Here is a 23,666-nt window from a genome sequence, read left to right as displayed (position 1 = left end):
TACAAGATGGGCAACAAGACCCTGTAGTACACATAATGAAAACTGTCGTAACAGAAAAACAGCTCAATATAAGTTGAGATATATTATTGACTGATTTGTTTTTTGTAAGGTTTTGTGTGTAAGTTAAGATTTAAGGAAGTAGGAGCAACTCCTAATAGCAAGGAAGTACTTTGTCATACAGACGTCACGTAGTACTTGGCAGCGTTATGCCAATATTTACATTTGATGAAATATGCTTAAGGTTTTTTTTTAATTGTTTTGTTTAAGCTAGCAGGATGTAAAAGTGTTCAGATAGCAATATGTGGCACAGTGTAAAATGCTGCTACTCTTAATAATGTGCACAGTTGTGCTCTGTGGTCAGAGCTTGGACAAGAGCATTGAATCTGACTTGCCAAGAGTTTTTCCTCATCTGTCCTCATCATGATCTTGATTTGTCGGTGGATCTAAAACCACTCTAGGAAAAAGTACTAATGGTAATAAAGTAAATGTTTAAATACGCCTTGGGGCTGTATAACATCATCTCTTGTTCTGAACAACGAAGAATGAAAATATATATACATAAATAGAGAGATACATGCTCCTTTCATCAAATCTATTCGTAGCAAAATTATTCTCTTTCTCTCTCTCTTTGTGTTCTGTAAAGTCTATGTGCAGTAGGTCACATGCTCTGTGGAAGCATTTACGATTTGTTTATCAATGCTGTAGTTTAGTCAGTAAAAACAGTCATTAATGTGGCTCTTTTCGTTCGATTTGGATGAATGTGGATTAAATGTCCGAAGAAACTTAGAGAAGGGTATACATTGCATCTCTCCAGTTACAAAACACGAAAAAACAGAGACTTCATTTGTTTTTAAATGGAACATACAACTTCATGGGGAAGATAAACCTTTTGCTTGTTTGTGAGTCCTAATGTGTTACGCCTTCTAATTATTCAGAAGTAAATTCTGATTGTATAAGGGGGCTATGAGATGGAAATATATAAAATAACTCATCTCATAATTCACTTTTTATATTCCATATTTCCCCTACAATGCCATACAGCAACATACCCAGATCTAAAGCAGTTCTCAGGATAATTTAAGAAGTATTAAGAACTAATAGTGAAAATGAAGACGAAACATGCATATGCTTTTTTGATCTGTAAATCAGATTTAGAATCACATTTCTTTTCTATTTTTATCATTCCTTGTGTATGTTTTTGAAATTTCCACAGTTTAGTGACATAATACAGCTTAGAATCAATGCCAGAATATATTTTTAAGCCTTTTTAACGACTATCATGTTTAGCTAAAGAAATGAAGCATGGTGTATATGAAGAGAAAGTGAAGAAAAGAAAAGCAAACAACAGACTGAAAATATTTTGGAAAAAAGTCTATTTTTTTTTTTTTATTTGAAGGCTCAAGTTACTACTTGATTCATGCTTTCATTGTTCAAATTGTTCATATTGCACAATATTTCCAGATTGAGATGGAGAGAACATTTTGTCATGTTCAGGGAATGGGTATAAATTAGTACATGCCTATTTCATCTTCAGATCAATGATCTTAACCTCAGAAAGCTTACAATCAAAATCAAATAATAATCCCAGGTCCTCAATCATGTCTCTTATCATACATTGTATATGGTGAATAACACGTCCTTTCCAGAGAACTCAGAGTAAAAGCTTGTCAAGGTTTCGGGAGGGAAATGTTAAAGGTTTAAATGTTGATAATGCAGAAGATGCTCTCTGCTAACAGTGCAACAGTTTCAGATGTTTGTTTGTAACCCTCTCTACAAGGTGGGTAACAGATAGGTGTCATCTCACGAAGTAACGAGTATTTATTTATATACTTTTTAGCACTCTGCAGAAAAGTCAGAAACCATAACATTGAAAAAGATCTTTAATTTCTCATTAATAAAATTAGTGCAGTGTGAACTTGCACTCTGTTGTACAAAAAGGAAGTCAGAATAACTTGGATGAGATACATCCCAGGGTCCTGAGGGAATTGGCTCATGTAGTTGCTAAGCCACTCTCCATCACACTTGAAAAGCTATGGCAGTCAGGCGAAGTCCCTAGTGACTTGAGAAAAGGGAATATCACACCTATTTTTAAAGAGAGTGATAAAGAGGACCCTGTGAACTACTGAGCAGTCAGCCTCTAGTGCAAGAAGTCCAAGCTTAAGGCAGGAGGGCTGGACTAGATCTTCAAAGTTCCCTTCCAACCCAAGCAATTCTGTGAAAAGTTAAGTGTCCCTTAGGAAGAAAAAGATTCTTAGGTGCTGTTCCTGTATCTGACTAAATAGTTTTATCTATGTTAATATTCTCATTGTGGAATTAAAATGTGAAGACTTGATATGAGTCTGTAATAGTTGCGGAGACTGAGAATAGTTTTTAAATGTTTAGGTTTCAAGGTTTGGCGCTGTGGAACTTCTAAATTGAGCCTAAAAAATGGCTGTGGTAGTTCTTTTCTTCTCAAGCTAGAGGAACAGACAGGTCACTGAAATGCAGCTGGTGAGAGCACACTGCATGGAAACCTCACTGAAGGAAGGGGCAACACTTTACCCTGGGTACTCTCAATACTACTGGATCCAGGCTGAGCATCAGTTCTTGGATCAAGGAGGAAAAAAAAAAAAAGAAAAAGAGAAACACCTTTTCAGTTTTTTTTCTGTTCTTCTCTGCTATTGTCTAAGTTTCAAGAAGAAGGGTTTGGATATTGGCATTTCCATCAATTTTCCTTTCCTCACCATGCTATCTCTCTATGGAAAAGAAGTGATTAGCCTTAGGAAAATGAAGAAAAAAGAAATTGCTTTCTGCTATTATTTGAAAGCACTGTGAAAAGAAATTGCTAACTTTAGCCCATAGTGCTGGTGTACACTAGGCCAATGATGAGCAGCGAAAATGATCGACAGAAAGCAGCTATTCTTTTTGAGGCCTTCACAAACAACTGAACAGTGAGTAATGGAGAAAACCAGCAGAGAAAATTACAGAGAGTAAAGTTGACAGTGCCAGAAACTTTACAGGTACTGACTCTCTCCATTTGGCTGAATGTATCTTAGATATTCAACAGCTGGACAACTTGAGAGCTTTAGAGTTTCACATTTTATAAAGTGCACTGTTTTAATAGAACTTGCTTTAAATTTTTTTTTTAAATGACACAAGTTATAATCATCTTTTACTTACAACATGAGCAAAAGTTGAGAGGTATTAATAAAGGATCTGTTTTTCTCAAGGAGAAGAAAATGTTCTTAAAGGAACCTGAGCCTCTCTAGCAGTTATATACAGAGGAGGAAGAAAGCTGAGATTGTTCTAAGATTGTTCTAAGTTGAGGTATTTTTAAATTTTTTTTTTTTTTTTAAAAAAATGTATGTTCTGCCGGTATTAGCTGAATGGGACAGAGCATTTTACATGAGTGAATTTTTGTCAAATTAGAAAATATGGAAGATTTCTAACTGAAACTTGGCTTGATTTGGAGACACCCACCTTAGAGGTTTTCAAGGTTTGCTATGGTAAAATCTTTCTCAGTTTTTCCCACGGTGTGCTGTGGGCATCATATTTTGCATGACATTTGTAGCTACAGTTTTTCTGGGACAGATGATGCCCTGCTAGCTAGTAACCAGAATTGTTTGCAACACTGGGGGGGGAAAAAACAACGTTGGAATGAAGCGTGTGCATCTTTCAGCCCAAATTCCCCATCTGGTAGCAGCATTTCAGTTGGAAGCAGCTCAGATGAACAGGAGAGACATTGTCATTAGAAGGCAAACTGCAGCAGGGGAGGGAGCTCTTCAGCTCTCTAAACTGATACTAGCTGAATCCTGCTAAGCATCTTTTTTTTTTTTTTCTTTTTCTTTTTTTTTTTTTTTTCCCCATGCCAGCATTTTCAATTACAGAATTTCTAACTGTGAGCAGAACGTTTGAAACTGTGGCCACTGTCTCTCAGGACAGGGATAGAAAAAGAGATGTGCTAGCTGGTCATTTGAGGAATCTGGAGGGCCGCTTCATTTCTAAATTAGGCTTTTTATCTGTCTGGTTGGATCTGAGACTAAAATGAGAAGGTTAGTTGTTCATAAATAGCCAATTGTTTGAAAATTCTTGCATCAAAACTGTCTACTCTCTTTCATAAATAGTAGACACAAACAATAATCCATAACAGCATAAGAGAAATTGAAATATCAAGGCAACGTAGAATCATAAGGAATTGATATCAGCCTCTGATAACACGAAGAGCTGTTTCTCAAATGCACAAAACCTCTGCTTTTGCTCATTAGCAGAAGTAGTTGGATTTGGTCTGTTTCATGTCTTAAGCCTGCAAGAGAGGCTATTCCAAGACAAGAAATAGCACAAAAGTAATATTTAATTTGAGATGCATGATGTCCTGCATATATAACAGTCATTTTTGTACATGAGTGTAAAGATCGAGGAACATTGGTTTGCGTTGAGAATTTGTTTGGATCTGTGATTCCTGATTGTTGGTCGTGCTAGGCACTAGAAGTTGCTGAATCTGGGAGCCTGATGGATGCAAGGCTGCTGCGGCTCTGTCTTCACGTTCAGACTGTAGCAAGGCAGAGCTCATATTTCTTAGAGAGTGAAACACACACACAACTGCACAGAGCAACACCAATAGACCATAGTGGCCTATCAGCACTCACACGAACACACAGCACTCGCACAAACACAGCACAGGCTGCCTTGTCCCCGTCTTCCTCTCCAGCTGATTAGCATTAAAGTCGTCTAGGGGCATGTGTGGTTACATCTATGGATGCGTACACAACATGCAACACTTCAGTAGCTGGCCTTAGATAATCTGTCCACGAGCTGGCCCCAGACCTCGCTGTTGTCTCCAGGTGCTGGCACGCAAACAAGAGAGCCTTGGAGATTTGCAGCCCTACTCAAATTGCTGGTATTCAGACCTCTTCTACTTGCTGGCTAGTTGAGCTTGAAGTTAAGTCTTGTTCACACATACCCACTCAAAAGAGGGAGCACACCTAAATGGAAGATGCTTAGAAACAGGATTTAATGAGAAAATAGGACAGACTTCAGTGATCAAGGTCAGGACAAACATGCTGACCAGCTAGCTATTTACTAGCTGGCTCCTTTTATCTCCTTTTTCCTCTGTCTTACACTTGTTGCCCCCTTATACACCTTGATCCCTCCCTTTCCCTACCTTTATTCCCTTCCTTAAATGTTCCATAGTAAGTTGCATCCATTTACACAATCCCCTTAACACATCCTGTAATAAATTTTACACAGTCCAAAAATGTTCTTTTCCCCGTGTCTCTTAATGAGTCATACCCGCTGTGGGAATAACCCCCGTCAGCCTGCAGGGCGTTCTGAGATAGCTTTCGCTGTTGACTCATCCGGATGGATTCCGCATTGGGGCGAGGGGTGTCTGCAAGTGCTTTGCTGTACCTAAGAGCACTTAAATGACTGGTTAAATAAATCTATGGGATGTTTAAGGCCACAAGTTTTTACACTATTTATGCCAGCCTGTAAGGAAACAAACCCTTGCCCAAATTCTGCGCTCTTCTCCCTAAATGAATACCATGTTTGCTTGACCACTGAACTGGAATAATAATCAACAACATAATATAATTACGGTAAATAAGTAGATACACAGTTAATACCAGATTGCTGATGGAAGCCTCCATTAGAGCTATTACATTCTTCTGTTGAGAAAATGAAATGGAAATATTTCTATAGAATTGTGTGGTACTGTGGTACTGTATTTTTTCTCTGATGATATTCTGACTTACATGAACGGTTTCTAACTGAAGGATTTATTTTTTAAATAGAAGTGCAGGTGGGAGTCAGGCACAATGAGATTTCCTGCTTCACTAGCTAACCCTATGCAGATTAATGATTCACTTCAGCTCTATCTAAATAATATTAGTGTAGCAAATTATCCTGTATAGTAGGATGCACTTTTCTATGTCTTATGAGGCATTCATAAGAAGATACAGTGCTATAACTTATGGAACTGTTCCTCACAATATATGCTTTGCAGATCTCACTGCTGAGACAATTACCAGTGAAAATGAGACCCAAGACTCATTTTGTTTCCCATCTTGAGGATTATGTTATTATGTTGTCTATAATTTGGGAAAGGCTTAAAGGACTATTTAGACTATTTCCCTCCCACTCCCATAATTACACTATGGTCACATGAGCAGAGCAAGTAGAAAAAACCGCCAGCTGCATTTTGGCAGCTGTGTTAATGGACTATTACACGCTACTAGGCAACTTGGTATGGCTCCGTTTTCACATTTGTGTCAGCAGACTTTGGTCTCCAGGTGACATTGTGCTGGACTTGCATAAAACCAGATGTGCTCTAAGGTTGTACAATTATTACATGAATTGACATGTGTGAGCTTATTGATGCTATATGAAGAGTAAAGCAGGCATGCTCCATCAATTACGTTGTGGGAATAGAAGCTTGGTGTTAATATTTACTAGGAAACTTGGCTCCAGAAAGCTGAGCAGTTTCACTTTTTTTGATTGTTAAAATAAATACAGCAAAACTCAGTGAAACATTAGACTTTATTAGTATTAGTATTCTTATGCCACTAAGCTCTTGCTGGTTGTATTATAGTAACCAGAATACCATTTGCTAAGCAATTCCTGAATAAAAGAAGTACTCTTGTACCTGGAGAAACACAGTTTTCCAATTGGTTGGAAAATCAAGGTTGCTTCTGTGACACTGACTTGCTTTGAGAATCATCATATAGCTGCCATTAATTTTAGTTTGTTTTTTTCTGCACTGGTTGTTATTGTCACCTTGTTTAGAAAGCACCTTAAAGCATGGGATACACTGTGTTTGTTTGTGTCGTAGCACCATGATGAGCTGGTAGTGACTAGGGCAGCTCTCTGAGCTGGGACAACCATCTTCCCGATTCATGCTAAAGCTCTACAAGTCTAGCTGTCTCCCAAAGAAAAGATGTTTCTAAGAAACATGGATTAGCATCCTGTACATCCTTTAGCCTAGCCTTAGTGAGAAAGATTGGGAATATCAGCCAGGCTGTGTTTTTGATGCACGTGCTTGCTCATCTTCCCTTGACTACAACTAGCGTTAACAGCCTACCAATATTTAAAAATTCTGGGTTTTAGTTCCAGCTCTATTTCTCTGCCCAGGAAAGGATTTTGTTTTATAGAAATCAGTCTTTCGGTTTCACTTATGAATAGAGACTTGAATCATAGAATCATAGAATGGTTTGGGTTGGAAGGGACCTTAAAGATCATCTCGTTCCAACCCCCCTGCCATGGGCAGGGAGACTCCCACTAGACCAGGTTGCTCAGAGCCCCATCCAGCCTGGGCCTTAAAAAAAGCCTTAAAAAAAAGCCTTAAAAACTTCCAGGAATGGGGCATCCACCACCTCTCTGGGCAACCTGTTCCAGTGTCTCACCACCCTCATGGTGAAGGAAGAAAGAGAAAAGAGAATGTTTCACATGTCAGTAGGTTGCAGATATCTCTGCTGATGCAGAAGCCACTACAGGAATTCTCAAAGTCTAGGACAGTAGTAGTCTGGATCAGGCCGAAAACTGTCATTGAGTAGTAGTTAAAAACAACTCTTCACATGTACTCTTTTGTTTATGTTAACGGGCTTTTTTCCTTGTCAAGTTTAGATTAAGAGAAATAATGTTCATCCCACTGTGACCTGCAATATGCTATTTCCTCTCCACTGCTTTTTTTAATAAAAATTTTGTTGCAGTTTCCTTTACAAAGGTATGCTAAAGATAATCAAAGCCAAAGGTATATAATAAATTGCAGTCAAACAGTACGCTGCCCCAGAAGGTACGAAATGAGACTTCAAACAAATCTTCAGCAGAATGTGCAGGAAATGTTATTGCAATAGGGCTGTAATTTGGAAAGCAACGGTGGAAAGTTTCTCCCACGCAGCCTGGTGTTTCAAAGCCAGCAAACAAGAGAGGACTTCCTGTTGATTACACCTCTTGGCCCCACAGAACCAATGCATCCAAGATGTTTGCAGACCTAAATGTTGTTTTGGCTAAAGGCAGTATATAGCATTAAATCTTCTGTGAAGTTTTGCAAGTTTTAGGACTTCCACAAAGGAAACGATATCTGCACACCTAAGATTATGAATTTATTGTGAGCTGTGTCCTAAACCACAGATCTTCCATGGTAGAAGCCCTAGCAATGTGTTTAATCTTAGTTGTTATCCATTCACCATATAAGGAATAGTCTTATTATGACAACTTGGGGTAAGACATTTACATTTTTTTTAAAAAGTATTTCGAAGTACTCTATAATGAAATCTCTATTCTGAATGGCTGGAGCTGAAACAGTTTATGTGGTTTGACTAGATCCTGCTGGTGTAAGAATAATTTACATTGTACATTAGATTCTTTACTCACGCAAAGGACAATGTACACAATAATTCTTGATAAACTAGTTCCTTAAAATACAGCTTTTGCTCATTACCTCCCTTAGGAAGTAATAAATAATTAAGCACTCCAGCTATTTTCTTTAATTTCAAAGAGCTTAACTGGGGAGGAACAGTTTGAAGAGGTATATTAATGTTGTGTTTTTCTCTGTTTATTATAAACACTATTGGTGATACTGGTCCAGTATAGTTACAGTTATAGTTATTTGCGGCCACAATGAAATATTAACTATAAATGAGTTTAAGAGAGGAAAGGACATTTATGAAACGGCAGACAAGCGATTGTATGATTCCCGTTGAAACAATGGAATGAGACACAGGTTTCTCCTTGTCTGTGCAGATTTTCTTTTATGCTATTGAAGACAAGTATTGATAACTGGAGATAATCCTCCATGAATGCACAGTTACACACATGTTTTTCAAGTCGAAATAAATACAGCCTCACCCACTTCTTATTCCCACTGAAAACTTTGGTTGTTAGTGATTTGACTTCCTGACTGAAGCTATTGTGGATCTTACTAGTTCCCGGCATCTACATAGAAGGCAGGAATGATAATTGGAGATAAACGTTTTCTTTGCTTCCATCATCAAATGTTCTGTAGTATTTGCAGTACTCTGCCACTTAAGATAATTTCTATTCTGTAATAATACTGGTGGTTATTAAAAAAACAATTTGAGTCGTCTTCGATTACTGTAGGATCTTCTTTCACCAGGGTTACTGATTGTTTAAGCATTCACAACAGATTATGTACGGACTAAGTCTGAATCATGCAGCTTCTTTACAGTGACGATCCCTTATAGAAAACATTAAGTATTAAATCAACACTGTTCTCTCCATGATACCCTCTGGCATCCTCATGTGCAGACTCACAGCCCTGCATCTTAAAAATATTAACCTACTATATGTTCTGCTTTTCTAATAGAAATTGCTGTTTCCTTTCCTTAGCTTCAGTTCTGCCTCTGTAGCATCTAGATGTTACCAGGTTAAAAAAAAACAAAAACAAAAAACAAACCAAAGCAAAACCGCATCACTAATGTGTCATTCTGCAATTGTAAATGTATTGTTTGTGGCTTGCATTCCAGCAAGCCTGTAAACAGAAATAAACCTTGATAAATCAATTGAATAGGCAGGTGAGATGGACCATAATGAGCATTGATTGCAGGCTTACATTCTGTTTATAGTGATATTTGATGTGTCTTTGTCCTGTAAAGCTTATTTATGGACACAGTCCCGAATCATGTGATTGAAACAAGAATGTTTTATAGAATGATTTCAGCATGATGTGATTACCTTTCAATAGCTTAAAACTATGTTTTTTCTAAACAGTGATAAAGAAGTTGTAACAGAGTTTGGCAACTCTTAAACATTGCAGAAAGTTTATGTCTATAAATACATGTGCAGAAACAAACCCACTTCCACAAATTGAAAATACTTGAAAACAAACTTTGCAAACATTTTGACTGAAACTGCAGCTTAGCAATTACCTACTAAGTTATGTGGAATTTAGAGTGCTTTTAAATTCAGTTTTTAAGGTCTCTATTGGCCTAATGCAACTAATCTTTTTTCAGAAATGTTAATGGAGAATTTATTTCTGTAGTTAAAGAGTTTCAAAGGAATCTGAGGCCATAAGTATTTTTAGGGGAAAAAAAAGAATCAAACATTATCATGTTTACTGTTCTTAGTTTGGTAGCTATTAAGAAATTGAAATGAATTTATAATCATGTATTTACTTATATTTTTACAATTCATCTATTTTTCAGATTTTCCAGATTGCGTATGTTATTGTGAAAGCAGCTAACTCACCTCGACCTGGGAATTGGATATTAGAGCGTTCGCTGGATGGTGTAGACTATCAACCATGGCAGTATTATGCGATCACGGACAGTGAGTGCCTGACACGCTACAACATCCACCCTCGTCCTGGAACTCCATCCTATATAAAAGATGATGAAGTAATATGCACTTCTTATTATTCCAAAATCCACCCTCTGGAGAATGGGGAGGTAAGATTAGATGTTATTCCATGCACCATAACCTGGCAGAAAAAAAAAACCCTTTGCTTAATTGGCAAATATCTGCCTTGAGTAGACGGAGAGTGTGTTTGATACGCTTGAAAAATGGGGAGGTAGTATATTCGCATTTTTAAAAAGCTCATCTTACATGATGCTACATAAACACATACAAGGTACACTCTAATAAGCATATTCTACAAAGTAAACCAAGGGGTAAAAGACTTATTAGGTAGAACAAGGCACTAGCGCTTTCAGAGATCTTTAGGTGCTTGAAATATGTTCCCATGTCACTTATGAACAAAGGTGAGAATACTGGGAAAAATCATGGACCCAGTGAAGTCATCAAAGGACTTTTCTTTGAGTCTCATTTTCAGTCCCTGTGTATAAGCTAGGATGTTAAATGGTAATGATTTTACTCGGAGTTTAATTTATTGCGTTTAAGAGCTTGTAATTGACCCTCTGCCCCTGCATATACCTACGAATTCTTCTCCTGTCAGAGGCCTCTGCTGTTTCATTGTGAGTCCAGGCACATGAATCATGGACCAGTCATTTGTTTTAACTGAGGGTGTAGAAAAGATGTGGTGGAGGTAAGAATGAGGAGTTGTGGCTGAAAAAACAAGGCAAATGTGACAACTGTAGCTGAAAATACAGTATTTTTAGCCACTTAAAATGAAGAGAGGGAATGCCATGTGTACCAAATTCCAATAAGTGTACGTTTTTTTCACAGATTTTTTTCCAACACTTGCTTTGCACATAACTTGGTAATTCAAGGAAGTAACGTGACTTGAAAGTGCACTAGTTCTGAAGTATTTATTTATTTACAGATTCTTTGATGTCTAATGACCTTCTGTGAAATTTTAGCCTCAAAATTTATCCTTCTGTTAATTGTTTCTGTTACACTTTTTAATGACTTATCTCCGTATAAAGAGGTGCAAACTTATTCTTTTTTGTTCCTCTTCATGCAAAGCAACATTCAAATACAACATCGTTAATACAATATTTTTGAATACTGGATATAGATATGTGTAGTTTGCTTATATTCACAGGAAATTTCCAATGCCCGCTAAAAAAAACCAGAAAAATACAACTTGCAGTGAAAATATCCTGCTGATACACTTGAAAAAGATGTAAGCTTGGATCTAAATGAGTCTCATATGAGTTATCAGATACGAAATCAGTTGCACATCTAGGAAAAATCATCACAAATACTTTGTGTTTGTAGTTGTATCATTCGTAGTTGTGTCATTTGAATGGGTCTTTGTTCTTGTAAAATCTAGCAGAAGCAGATGAAGTGATATTAAAAGAAACAGTGCACACATATGTGCTATGTTTTCAAAATGTTTCCAACTGGGTGCTTTTTGAGAGCTGAATATAACATGAGTTAGGAGATTATCACTTGCAAAGAAATTCTATACAGTTTCTTTGGGAGAACATGTCTGCACTGAAAATGAAATGCCAAAGTAATTATCCCAATAATTAATTTAATTTACATTGTTCAATTTCTTTGATTATCTAATTGTCTTGCAGACAGATATTGATTTCATTAGTCTGCTGTCCTCTTGGTTAAACCAGTGCCTCCTTGTGTTCTTCATTGGCTGAGTTAAACAGCAAAGGGCTTTTATTCTGCATGCTGGTATACATCTGTGACTGAAACACTGGGTTAAGTCCTGCTGAACTGAGTGGAACTTAATTCCAATCTTAACTGTGCAATTAATAGTTTTTAACTTGCCCTGATGTGCTGTAGTTGGTGTTTTATCCTGAACCTTGTAAATGACCAGCATCTGATAAACAGTTTCTTTAAACGAGAAGAAGACTTTGAAAGGAGGAATGCATCTATTCCATTCCACTTGGAAAAGGGGAATTAGAATAGGCTATTTTAGTTGGAAGGGACCTACAGTGATCATCGAGTCCAACTGCCTGACCAATTCAGGGCTGACCAAAAGTGAAGACATGTTGTTAAGGGCATTGTCCAAATGCTTCTTAAGCACTGCAGGCCTGGGGCATCGGACGCCTCTCTAGAAAGCCTGTTCCAGTATGTGATTACCCTCTCGGTAAAGAAATGTCTAAACTTCCCCTGGCGCAGCTTTGAACCATCCCCACGTGTCCTATCACTGGATCCCAGGGAGAAGAGATCAGCACCTCCCTCTCCACTTCCCCTCCTCAGGAAGCTGTAGAGAGCAATGGGGTCACCCCTCAGCCTCCTTCTCTCCAAACTAGACAAGCCCCAAGTCCTCAGACACTCCTTGTAGGACATTCCTTCCATCACCTTTGTTGCCCTCCTCTGGACACATTCAAGGACCTTCACGTCCTTCTTAAATTGTGGGGCCCAGAACTGCACACAGCACTCAAGGTGAGGCCGCACCAACGCTGAATACAGTGGGATAATCACTTCTTTTGACCACGTGTCAAAAGAATGCTGTGTTTGGTGCACCCCATGATGCTGTTTGCCCTTTTGGCTGCCAGGGCACGCTGCTGACTCATACTGAGCCTACTGTCAACCAGCACTCCCAGATCCTTTTCTGCAGGAAAAGCCACACGTCTCCCAATCTGTACTTGTGCCCAGCGTTACTCTGTCCTTTCGACTTGTCACATTTCATCCCGTTAATCATAGCCCAATGCTCCTGTCTATCTAGATCCCTCTGCAAGGTCTTTTGTCCCTCAAGAGAGTCAACAGCACCTCCCAGTTTTGTATCATCAGCAAACTTGCTAATGGTGCATTCAACTCTGCATCCAGATCATTGATAAATATATGGAACAGAACTGGCCCTAGAATTGCACCGTGCAGAGCACCAATGGTTACTGGTCATCAGCCAGATGTAGCGCCGTTCATTTCAGCCCTTCAAGCTCTTTTCAGCCAGTTCTTCACCCAGCGCACTGTGAACCCACTCATCCCACAGCTGGACAACTTGTCCAGAAGGATGCTGTGAGGGACAGTATCAAAAGCCTTCCTAAAATCCAGAAAAACTGCATCCACTACTTTCCCTTTGTCCATTAGACAGGTGACCTTATCATAGAAGGATATCAAATTAAACAGAACTTTCCTTTTGTGAATTGTTAGATACAGGCATCCTCTGAAAGGCGTATGATTTAAGCCACCCTAAATTAATCTTACCTCACACAGGTAGTTATTAATCTGAGATATGGTCCTAATAGAGAGAAAACATCTTGAAATGAAAAGCCTAAAGCTTAACTTTGATAGTGACTGGAAAAGTATCGTTTCACATGAGTTAATCGGCTTACATTTTTAACAATATTCTTTTCATAAGTAAAACACTAGTTTCATCTGTCTGAGTAACTATAGACTGCATTATAAAATACATAGCATTAACACAGAATTAACCCAGGTTAATTCTTTTTCATATTTCATTAAACGAGTAACATGAAAAACAATACAATTCATACCAATATCAGATTTACTTGCAGTTGTGTTGTAGCTGATATTTGCCTGGCTCCTAGTCTTTCAGTTATGTTACATCTGCACATCATTTATTTTTGTTCCAGGGTAGGACTTTTGTTCTATGTATCAGATATTACAAACATTTTGTAAGATTGATAGAGTTATGCAATGTGCATTAAGTACCTTTCCTTTGCTTCAAAACCCGTAAGCTATTTAGGCACACCATTCTGGTGTACACTCAGGAAACCTGATGAAGTGGAGAAGGAGCATAGGTCAACAAGTCAGTTCCAAAGCCAAATCTACATCTACAGTAGCGTCTTAAGTTAAAACTTGCCATCGTGGAAAAAACAGAGTATGTTCCTTTCATATATATTTTCAATGAACATTTTAATCAGTGACTTGATTGATTAGAGCATTTACAGAAATGTTAATTCTAAGCAAAATATTTTGGGTGTTTAATATTGTCACTGTTTGCACCAGTAATATTCTCTTGGCCAATCACAGAATTAAAACTACCAACAACTAAAACAACAACAACAAAAAGACAACCATCAAACAAGAACTCTGTGTGGTTTATCTTCAGGTCACTGTAACTAGCACAAATTTAAGTTCACTCAGTCAAAAGTGAATAAACAATCTGTAGGCCAAGAATTATTTGCATGAAATAATTATTTTTATTGAATATTTTCATGAATTAATGGAAAGTTGGGTAACGACGGCATCTGAATGAACAAAACTGAGAAATTCTCAAATAAGGAAATTTCTCTCAAAACTGTAGACTTGAATGCAGAAAGATTGTTAGCATTCCAGTTTCCATACTGTCTAAGATCAGTGATACGTGAGAAGATCACAGGGAGACCAGAGTGTCTCTATATCACACTGGCAAAGGCAGACTTTTGGCACTGATGTTTCTGATATGCCATCAATAAATGTAAATGGTAACGTTTCCCAAAATAGTATTTTACAATGAAAAAGCAAGTTCCACTGTGTCAGTGTTCCCAAGCCAGAAAAAGAATGGAAAGAGATCAGTTATATTAATGAGTTACTCGTTAACTTTTACTGAATTGATGTTTCTTACTTTAATGGTATTTTTTTTTTTGGCACGGACTGAGAAAGAGTGGTTTATGTAAGGGGTAATAACTGGCGGGATGAGGCTGCTATTTTTGGGTAAAGAAGAGTGCCCATTTTGTGACATTTTTATCTTTACTTAAACACCATATCAGGGTGGTATTTCTTTTTTTCTTTATTTCCTCAGATGATCATTAGGTTGAGAACTAAAAATTAGTGGGTTACCATGGTGATTTTTGCTTCATTTCCCTGACACAGGAGCCTTTGATGTTTACATCTAGTTTGTACCTTTTTTTATTGCAATCTTTCTTCTTCTGCTAGACTATAATTTCTGTCACAGCTTCTTTACCTTGATGACTAGGTGGATGTAAGGCTCTGGACATTAAGTTTCAATGTTGTAATTTATTTTTTTTTCCTGTGAGGTGTACGAAGATTTCTTTTAGTAAATGCTTGTTTGAACTAGCGTGTATAGTATTTCTATTTTGATGCATGGGAATCTTCCCTCTTGCTTGCAGATGTTTCAAAGCTGGACCCTCTGAAGACTTCAGGTGCACCAGTTAATGACTGTTGTTGATGTTAGGAAAATGTTTATCTTTTCATAGAAAATGACACATTTTACCGGACCTGTAGCTTGCTAGGAAATAAAATAGGAGGTTACACTCAGAAAAAGCATTCTTCAGGCATACATAGATTTAGAGTAATTTGTATAGGCTAGGAGAAAATCTTCAGGTCAAAAATAATTGTTTGGTTGTTTCTTTAATATAAAGTAATTCTCTGTGCAAACAGAGATTGAAAGCCAAATCCAGTGAAGACAGAGGGAGAAAGGTTTAATTAATCTGATAGGAAAGCACTTGCTTTTACTAATAAGTCAAGAAAGAAGAAAAAAGCCTCGTAGTCTGGGAAACATTGAGTTTCTCTACAATGAGGCTTTCTGAAAGTATAAAAACCAAGAGGAGAGTGTGAATTTAAGTCCCACCTTATTAAATCTTAATTGGAATAGCCAGTTGACTCCCTGGTCCATATTAGCGACATCACATAGAGGAGTTCTGACAGAAAGTTGTTTTTCAAAAATTATAATGATTATTGTTGTGCAGAAGTTATGTAAACTTACAAGGAGAAGAAATTCCTCCCTCTTTTTGTGCAGAATCTGTTTTCAGAAGATGCTGCCTCAAAGGATATTTCTGCATTTGGGTAGAGTTTAGGTTACGCAGAAGATACAAATGCAGTTTGGTAGGCAGATTCAAAATGAAAAGGAGGGATTAAAAGAGCAGAAGCTGAAGTGGTTGTAGATGAGGAATACTTCTGCAGAAGCATTTGTGTAGTGTGTGGGTGTAGCCAACGGAAAAATCTCTTGGCAGGACACAGTGATAACACTGGTCTCTTTTTCAATCCCAGTCACCCTTTGCCAGAATTATCAGATGCAAGGTGTTCTCCTGAAGTTCTTGTTCAGGGTAGTATCTAGCTTGTATCTTGCTGTCTAGTTTCTGCTTCCTGGTGATGTAGTCTGCATTTGCTGTTAACCTTGTTGTAGAGACAGATGCATAGGACAACAATTTTGAAGCCCTTCCTAGGTGTTTTTGACTCCTACCTAGGACACAGATAGGTTAGAGAGCTGTCTTATCCTGACTGGCTCTTTCTTCAGGAACACGTTCAGTTTGCCTTTCTTGTAGTCAAGGAGGAAGGGAGTTGAAAATATTAACAGTGTTAGTACTAATGGAGAGTTTGGAGGGAAGTAGTGGGGGAGATCAGTTAAACATTAATTTATCCCAATCCTAAATGAAAGCTTTTTTTTTTTTTTTTTGGTATCTCATACCTCTCCATCGCCAAATACACTTCTGCAATTGTGAGCTTTTTGGCTTTCCATCACATTGTTACTTGTTTTGTTGTATTTCGTATTTCATGGAAGAATGAAACTGAGATGTAGATTAGTGGTATCAGGATGCTGTGAACATCACTCCCTGCTAATTGCTGCAATACTAATTTGGTATCATGAGAAGAAATCCGTAAATGTATCTCTGCCACAAATTGTAACCAATGGAGAGGTGAAATTTCAGGATTCAGCCGATATTTTCTTGTACTGAATAAGAGAAGCGATCTCTGATCCTCCTGTGTGAAATGCTTTTCATATGTTATTTTCAGTCGCTGGGAATATTTAAAGATTGAAAAACTGAAAGATATTAGCCCTGTACTTGAAGGAAAGTAATCTGATTCTAGAAATGAGAATGTCACCTAATTGCAGTATGCCAAATGTACCAAATTTCAGAAATGGTTGTCTAGATGCTTCAAACACAGCCCTGGGTGTTGCTTGTTTCTTTTCAGCAAGTGGCATTTGTGAAGCAATCAATGTGACTATCAGATAGTTGATATGACTATATTGATAATGACTATCAGGCTATTATTAAGCAAGTAATGTAGTTGCACATCTGCTACTTAAACATTTTTTAGTAGCACAGCCCAAATGCACCTTTTAAATGACTGTTTAAATGACAGTGTTAAAGCACTGGGTCATTTGCTTCAACAACGTCAACTTACTTTCAGCATTACATTTACTATGTAGAGTTAACCAAATTTAAAAAATAAATTATACCCACAGAGGAATATGCAGTATTTTTGTAATACTGTTTTTTAATAACTAAAGCAGTACATGAAAAAGGATTTAAAAATAACATAGGTATTAGAGCTGTGTTTTATATCCAACACTTTTTCAGCTTATGGGATTTCCTCATATTGATGTGTTTTGGACTTTTTGTACTGTTGATGAATCCATACTCCAAATACTTTTGCATCCTTACCTCAGATCCCTCTGGAGTACTTGCATTCCTAACATCCTTTGGCAATTAGTTCCATATATGTAGTATCTGTTGTATAAAGAATCACCTCCTTTTGTTCCATTGTAGCTTGGCTCCCACTGGTTTCATTCAATGGAGCCCAATTCTTGTACTGGAAAAGTTGGTGAACAGTCAACCTGGAAACACTTTCTCTATGTCACTTATAATTTTATAGATTTCTGTCATATTTTTACTTAAGTCATCTCATTTCTAGGCTGAAGAGTCCTACTGTACTCTGTTGGTTTTTTTTATACGAAAGGTATTAATTCGTTTCATCATCTTCTTGTCCTTCTCTGAACTTTTCCCAGTATGTATGTGTTCAGTCTAAGATGAGGGGACAGTGGTATTCAAGGTGTGGATGAACCACAGATTTGTAGTCATCTAATTGTGTTTTCTACTTGTGATTTCCTAAAATCTTGCTTCTGACTTGCTGTTTTGTATTGGTGCTGAGCAGTGGTGCTCATTGAAATCTAGTGTTTTTTCTAGGAAAAAATAATAATGGTATCACTTAAAAGTATTAATAGCTTACCCCTAAATTCTGTACCAGTTTGGCCTTCCTGGCTTCTTTTCCAGCTTCAGGTTTTAAAATTCCCACTTAGTTTCATTCTCTTCCTGATCTTTTCATCCTCTTTCATCTCTTTCTGATGTCTTTCTACCAGATCAAGTGTACTTCCTCTCTAATTTTTTTGTTGAAAATAATTTTTGCTTCAAATTTGCTTCTTCACCTTGTATAATTCTCTTAGAGTTACACTTTTGTCACCTTTTCTACAGTTCTTTAAGGACTAAGATGCCAAAGCAATGAATGAAGTGCAGATATTTGAATGGATAGACAGATACGAGTATTTTGTGCTGGATAAACCATTTAAATGGATGGTGTCATACCTCACGTCTGTATAAATATCATTAGCATGATTCTACTGCCAGAGTGATGCTAGGTATTAAATCAACCCGTGTCTTCTCTATTTCTTCTGAAAGCATATGGTGCTCATGTAGTATTTGTGCAGGCCTTTATGAGAGTTTAAGACTTCCGCAGCATGAAACCTTAACCTCGTTCTGTCTAAGAATTCAGCCCACAGAAAGGTTATGTCTTTACAGTGGGAAGGTCAGTACTAACCAATTGTCTTAGCAAATTTCCCGAGGGAGAATTTCAGACATTGATTCCTGAGCAAGAGAGAATATTACGCAGTAGATTCAATTCAGCTTTTTTTTTTTTTAAAACGGTATATAGTTTTAAAATGAAAAGTACTGGGCAAGAATTTCTGAAAGATATTAACACTACTACATCACGCTTACAAAGGATTTCTGAGATCTGTTACTGAACTGTTGTTCAGTAAACTGCATAGTATTATTTCCATGCTCACAAAGGTAAAAATTACAGACCAAAAGACTTTGGCAAGAGCTGTCTGTGTGAATGTCATGGTTTAGCCCCAGCCAGCAACTAGGACCGCACAGCTGCTCATTCACTTCCCAGTTAGGATGGGGAAGAGAAGCAGAAGAGTAAAACTCATGAGTTGAGGTATAGACAATTTAATAAGTAAAGCAAAAGCCACGCATGCAAGCAATGCCAAACAAGGAATTCATTCACTTCTTCCCATCAGCAGGCAGGTGTTCAGCCACCTCCAGGAAAGCAGGGCTCCATCACCTATAACGGTTACTTGGGAAGACAAAACTCATAATGTCCCCCCCTTCCTTCTTCCCCCAGCTTTATATACTGAGCATGACATCACATGGTATGGAATAACCCTTTGGTCAGTTGGGGTCAGCTGTCCTGCCTGTCTCCTCCCAACTTTTTGTGCCCTCCCAGCCTCCTCGTCGGTGGGGTGGTGTGTGAGGACCAGAAAAGGCCTTGACTGCTTAGCAGCAACCAAAAACATTAGTGCGCCATCATTACGTTTCTCGTCCCAAATCCAAAACGTAGCACTACACCACCTGCTAGCAAGAAAGTTAGCTCAGTCCCAGCTGAAACCGTGACAGCGAACAAGGGGTGTAAGGTTCTCTGAGTCCTGGCGCTAGCCTGTAACAAGAAAGTTGGTCCTGCCCACTGTATGGCCATAGCCAACACTAAGGCTGAAGCAGGGGACTGATGGCGGGGAGTTATGATGGGAGTTAAGTAACCTCTCTCCTTCCTTTTCCAGAAATGAGTTTTCTTGTCACCCTTATAGTGGCAAGAATGATACTGCAATGAATGTGATGCTTCAGTGCTGCTCCTTCAAATGCTAAACCTCTTGCCACTCCTGTGGTGGTAGCAATGTAAGTGTGAGATAAAAAGAAAATTATATAGTGTTTCTGTGGTAATAAAGACTAGTCTGTATCAGCACATTCATTAGTCTTTATTTTCTTCAGTCAAGTGGAAGTTCAAAGTGTGTACTAAACATGTAAAAAACAAAAAGAAACAGAAACAAGTGCCTTGATGGTAGTGTTTTGTTATTTTGTTCACTTGCTGTACTACTTGAATGCTAGTACTCTTCCCCTTTTTAAACATCTCTCTGTGCTGCGTGTCTCAGCTCACTCCGAACCTCTCCCACCCCCACTAATTTGCTGTCCTCTGGGCTAACCTCAGACCAACGATACCAGTGGGGGCACTGAACTCTGCTACTTCCCAATATTTTCTTGCTACTTTTCTTCTCCTCATACCATATTGCTTGTCCTGTTCACTGTAGTCTCATTGGTTCACAGAGAAGGAAGGAAAGAAAAAGAGACTTACAAATGGAGTCTAAGTCCATTCTCCCCACAGCCAGATTTAATCAGTTTTCACTAGGAGTCTGAGACTGTCAATGCTAGGAGGCCAGAGGGTCAGAATTTTTCAAAGTATTCAAAATTGAAATATATTCAGTTGCAGACTGAAAATTTTGTGATGTCTTTTCTCCTAATAAAAAGTGATATAGATGCTAGTGTGTATTTAAAAAAAAAATGCATAAGAGTTTGTGGATTGCAGTATTGATGCTGCCTTTATCATTCCTATTTTAAATTTGATCCCGTCATCTCCTAACTTCTTTAAATTGGTGGAACAATGACTCCACATAGATGGAAACCGTGTGCTGTTGAGCCTGCCTAGTATTTGAAAGACAATTGTAAGACTTCAATCTTGTACAGTTTAAAAAACAACGTGTTATCTCTGTTGGTCTCTAGTATAATTATTATCAAGTCAGCATCTTGTCTTTATTGTGAAATCATATTCTAGAGCCTTGAACTGTCCGTTCACCTTGACTAACAGTGATAGGTTTCTTTTCAATGGCATAAGATGTAGAAAAGACTTCTATACAGTAAAAACTAATGCCAGTAATATCTCTCTCCATGCCCTTAGCTGCAGTCACCTTAGGCATTTCTCACGAGTATGCTAAATTTCCATACATTTGATGTGCATTTCTGTATTTGTGGTTATGGCATATGTTGTCTTGCACCAGTATCTTCTTGACGTATTGTCATTGCAAAAGGTGGATCATACAAAAAACTAGGTAACAATCTATTCTTAATGGATGAAACTCTTCAGAAATTTAAGCTGGTTCTACTTCCAGCATCACAACTTAGACAAAGACATTAGACATAGACTAATGAATGCAGTCTGAGTCAGAAATTCCAAAATAGGGTCTGCGAACAACTTTTTTTAGCTTGACATCTGAACAGGGAGAATAACAGTAATTTTAAATTATTCAAAAACAGTGAAAGGGATATTTTAATTTTGGTCAATATGAGTTGTTCCAGGGGATGCAAAATGAAAATATTTTATTCAGTCATCTTAACTTTTTTAAAAAATGCAAAGACAATGAAAACAAATTTCACAAAACTGTCAATGGAGGACATGTGGCAGTCTTTGCCTAGAAAGCAGAAGTAAAGTTCAGCTGGTCGAGATCTTACCAGATGCAGTTACTTACATCCAAGAACCTGTCCTGCTTCCCAGGTTTTTAGTATACTTTGAGTATGCTGGTTGTCTAACCAGCTGGCATAGCTTCATTTTGTAAAAAATAATGAATCAGGTTTTCTCTGGACTGAAATCCAAGTGTCCCATCAGCTTATGATCATTCTCATCTTGCTTTTCTGTCTCACATGCACAGTTAGTAATCTGTAGTGATTAGTAATGAGGACAGCCAATAGGATCCTTAGATAAATGGTGCCTATTATTAAAGATCTTTCCACTGAGGTCAATAACCTTTCTACCAGGTCTTTTGTGAAGACTGTTTATCTCATTTAATTCAGTGTTCCACAACTTCAGTGGTTAAAGACTCACTGGTTAACATTCTGGATTGCGTCATACTTTGTTCTCCCTATTGGTTTTGGTTTATATTTTGTTTGCTTCCATTCCCACCCCCACCTTCTAGCTACAGCAGCCTCTGCAAGTCTTATGGTCAAGCCGTGGTGTTGGATATCATCTTTTTGTGTGTGATTGGTCTCAGTGAAATGATTGTGATTGATAACTTCTACTTGTGAGTCTCCTTTTTTGAGTCTTTTGAAAGCATAATTTAGCCTAAAAAGTTACTTGTGTCTACAAAGAAGGAACAGAATATGTTTTTTCTTCAAGAATTCTGGCAAATAAGCTTTCAGCTGGTCCAAAATTTCCAGTTAGAACAACTATGTAAGAAACAGTTTACAAAAAGAAACAAAACTAGACTTGAGGTTTGGACAAAGATCCAGGTCTAGTTCATTTTGTTGCTTTTTGGTTTTTGCCTTTTTTTAATTTGACTTAGTAAAACTAAACTTTAGTTAATCTGAGAGGAAAAAAAGATATTTAACAAATGACTGCCAAATAAATGCGTACATTTCACATATTCCATGTACAGATTGCTATATTGCATCACTAATATAAAATTATTAACATTTCCTGATTTCCTAATATACATTCATAGATACATAAAAAGAAAAAATAGAGTAAGCACTTGACATATGTGCTCAATATCATAGGAGAATTTTGAAAACATCTAGAATTTAACTTGACGCCTTTAAATTATTTTATTATGCATCATGAGAATAGTCTTTGCAATAATTTCTTCAAATCTTGTACACTAATCCTGCAAGTCAGTAATTTTATAATTGCATTATAGAAATACTCACTGTTAATTTTTGCCTGATAAAAGGAAAACTTCCAGTAATATTTTTAAATTGATAGTTAATACCGAACTTGAGTTTCTGATATTTAATATTGTAGAAAACAAGAGTGGATATAAAATGTATAAAGTACGTTTAAATTGTACACCAAAGAGACAACAACTGTGGAAAACTACATATAAGTAGTACAGCAGTCTCCCATTATTGTAAAAACAAAAGGAAGGATATTTACTGGTACTTCTCTGTGGGCTAAGTTGGAATGAAAGTTTCTTTTGTGTAGTCAGACAGTCCACTTTTCTATTTTGGCACGTCTTCTGTCCCTGAGCAGACACTCATGTTGTAATTTCTGCCATTTCTGAAAAAAAGAAAAGCTGATTAATCACATGAATCATAAGATCTAAAAAGTAAGAAAGTTGTGATATATAAAATGCATACTATATAGAGCAGTCTTTCAGTTTGAAGTTGAAGAGTCAAATTGATTAGATTATTTACCTTTTTTCTGTAGCACCCATCATTTATTGATCACAGTGCTTACTGAAAAGAGATGTGTGGAACATCTTTATATAAATCTACGGTAGTTTTTTCCAAATCATAAAAGGAGGACTCATGCCTGTAAACGTAGTTTATAACTCAACATAGTCTTTTACTGATGCAAAGGGAAATGGTGCACCTGAGTCTTGGTATTTACTTGTAATGACCCAAACCTGTCTTCTCTTTGGGTTTGGTAGCTGATTTTTGGACAGTGGTAGATTTCATTCTGGCAGCAAAAGAACACAGAGTACTTGGTATCTTGATGAGCTTCTTTCTCTTCTGCTTAGTTAGGGGAACCGAAGATCCTGAGTAGGTGGTTGTTTTGGGGGTGGGGGAATTGCTACTTGAAGACCTTACCCACACAGGTGAAATACTTAATAGAATATTTTGCTTAAATGAAATACTACTTGTAAT

At 37.5% G+C, this 23,666-nt stretch overlaps 1 protein-coding gene across 10 annotated transcripts in view; it reads left to right on the top strand.

Moving 5' to 3' along the window:
• Positions 1 to 23,666, top strand: part of LAMA2 (laminin subunit alpha 2) — a 376,159-nt gene that overhangs the window by 103,909 nt on the left and 248,584 nt on the right. For all 10 annotated transcript variants that reach the window (XM_074580763.1, XM_074580762.1, XM_074580760.1 and 7 more), the window contains exon 4: positions 10,137 to 10,379. In XM_074580763.1, coding sequence (XP_074436864.1) covers positions 10,137 to 10,379 — 243 coding nt within the window. The remainder of the gene's footprint in view (positions 1 to 10,136; positions 10,380 to 23,666) is intronic.

This window comes from Larus michahellis, chromosome 3 (genome assembly GCF_964199755.1).
Source record: "Larus michahellis chromosome 3, bLarMic1.1, whole genome shotgun sequence".
Classification (NCBI taxonomy): Eukaryota; Metazoa; Chordata; class Aves; order Charadriiformes; family Laridae; genus Larus; species Larus michahellis.
Note: the sequence above shows the minus strand (reverse complement) of the source record. Positions and strands in the feature narration are given on the sequence as shown.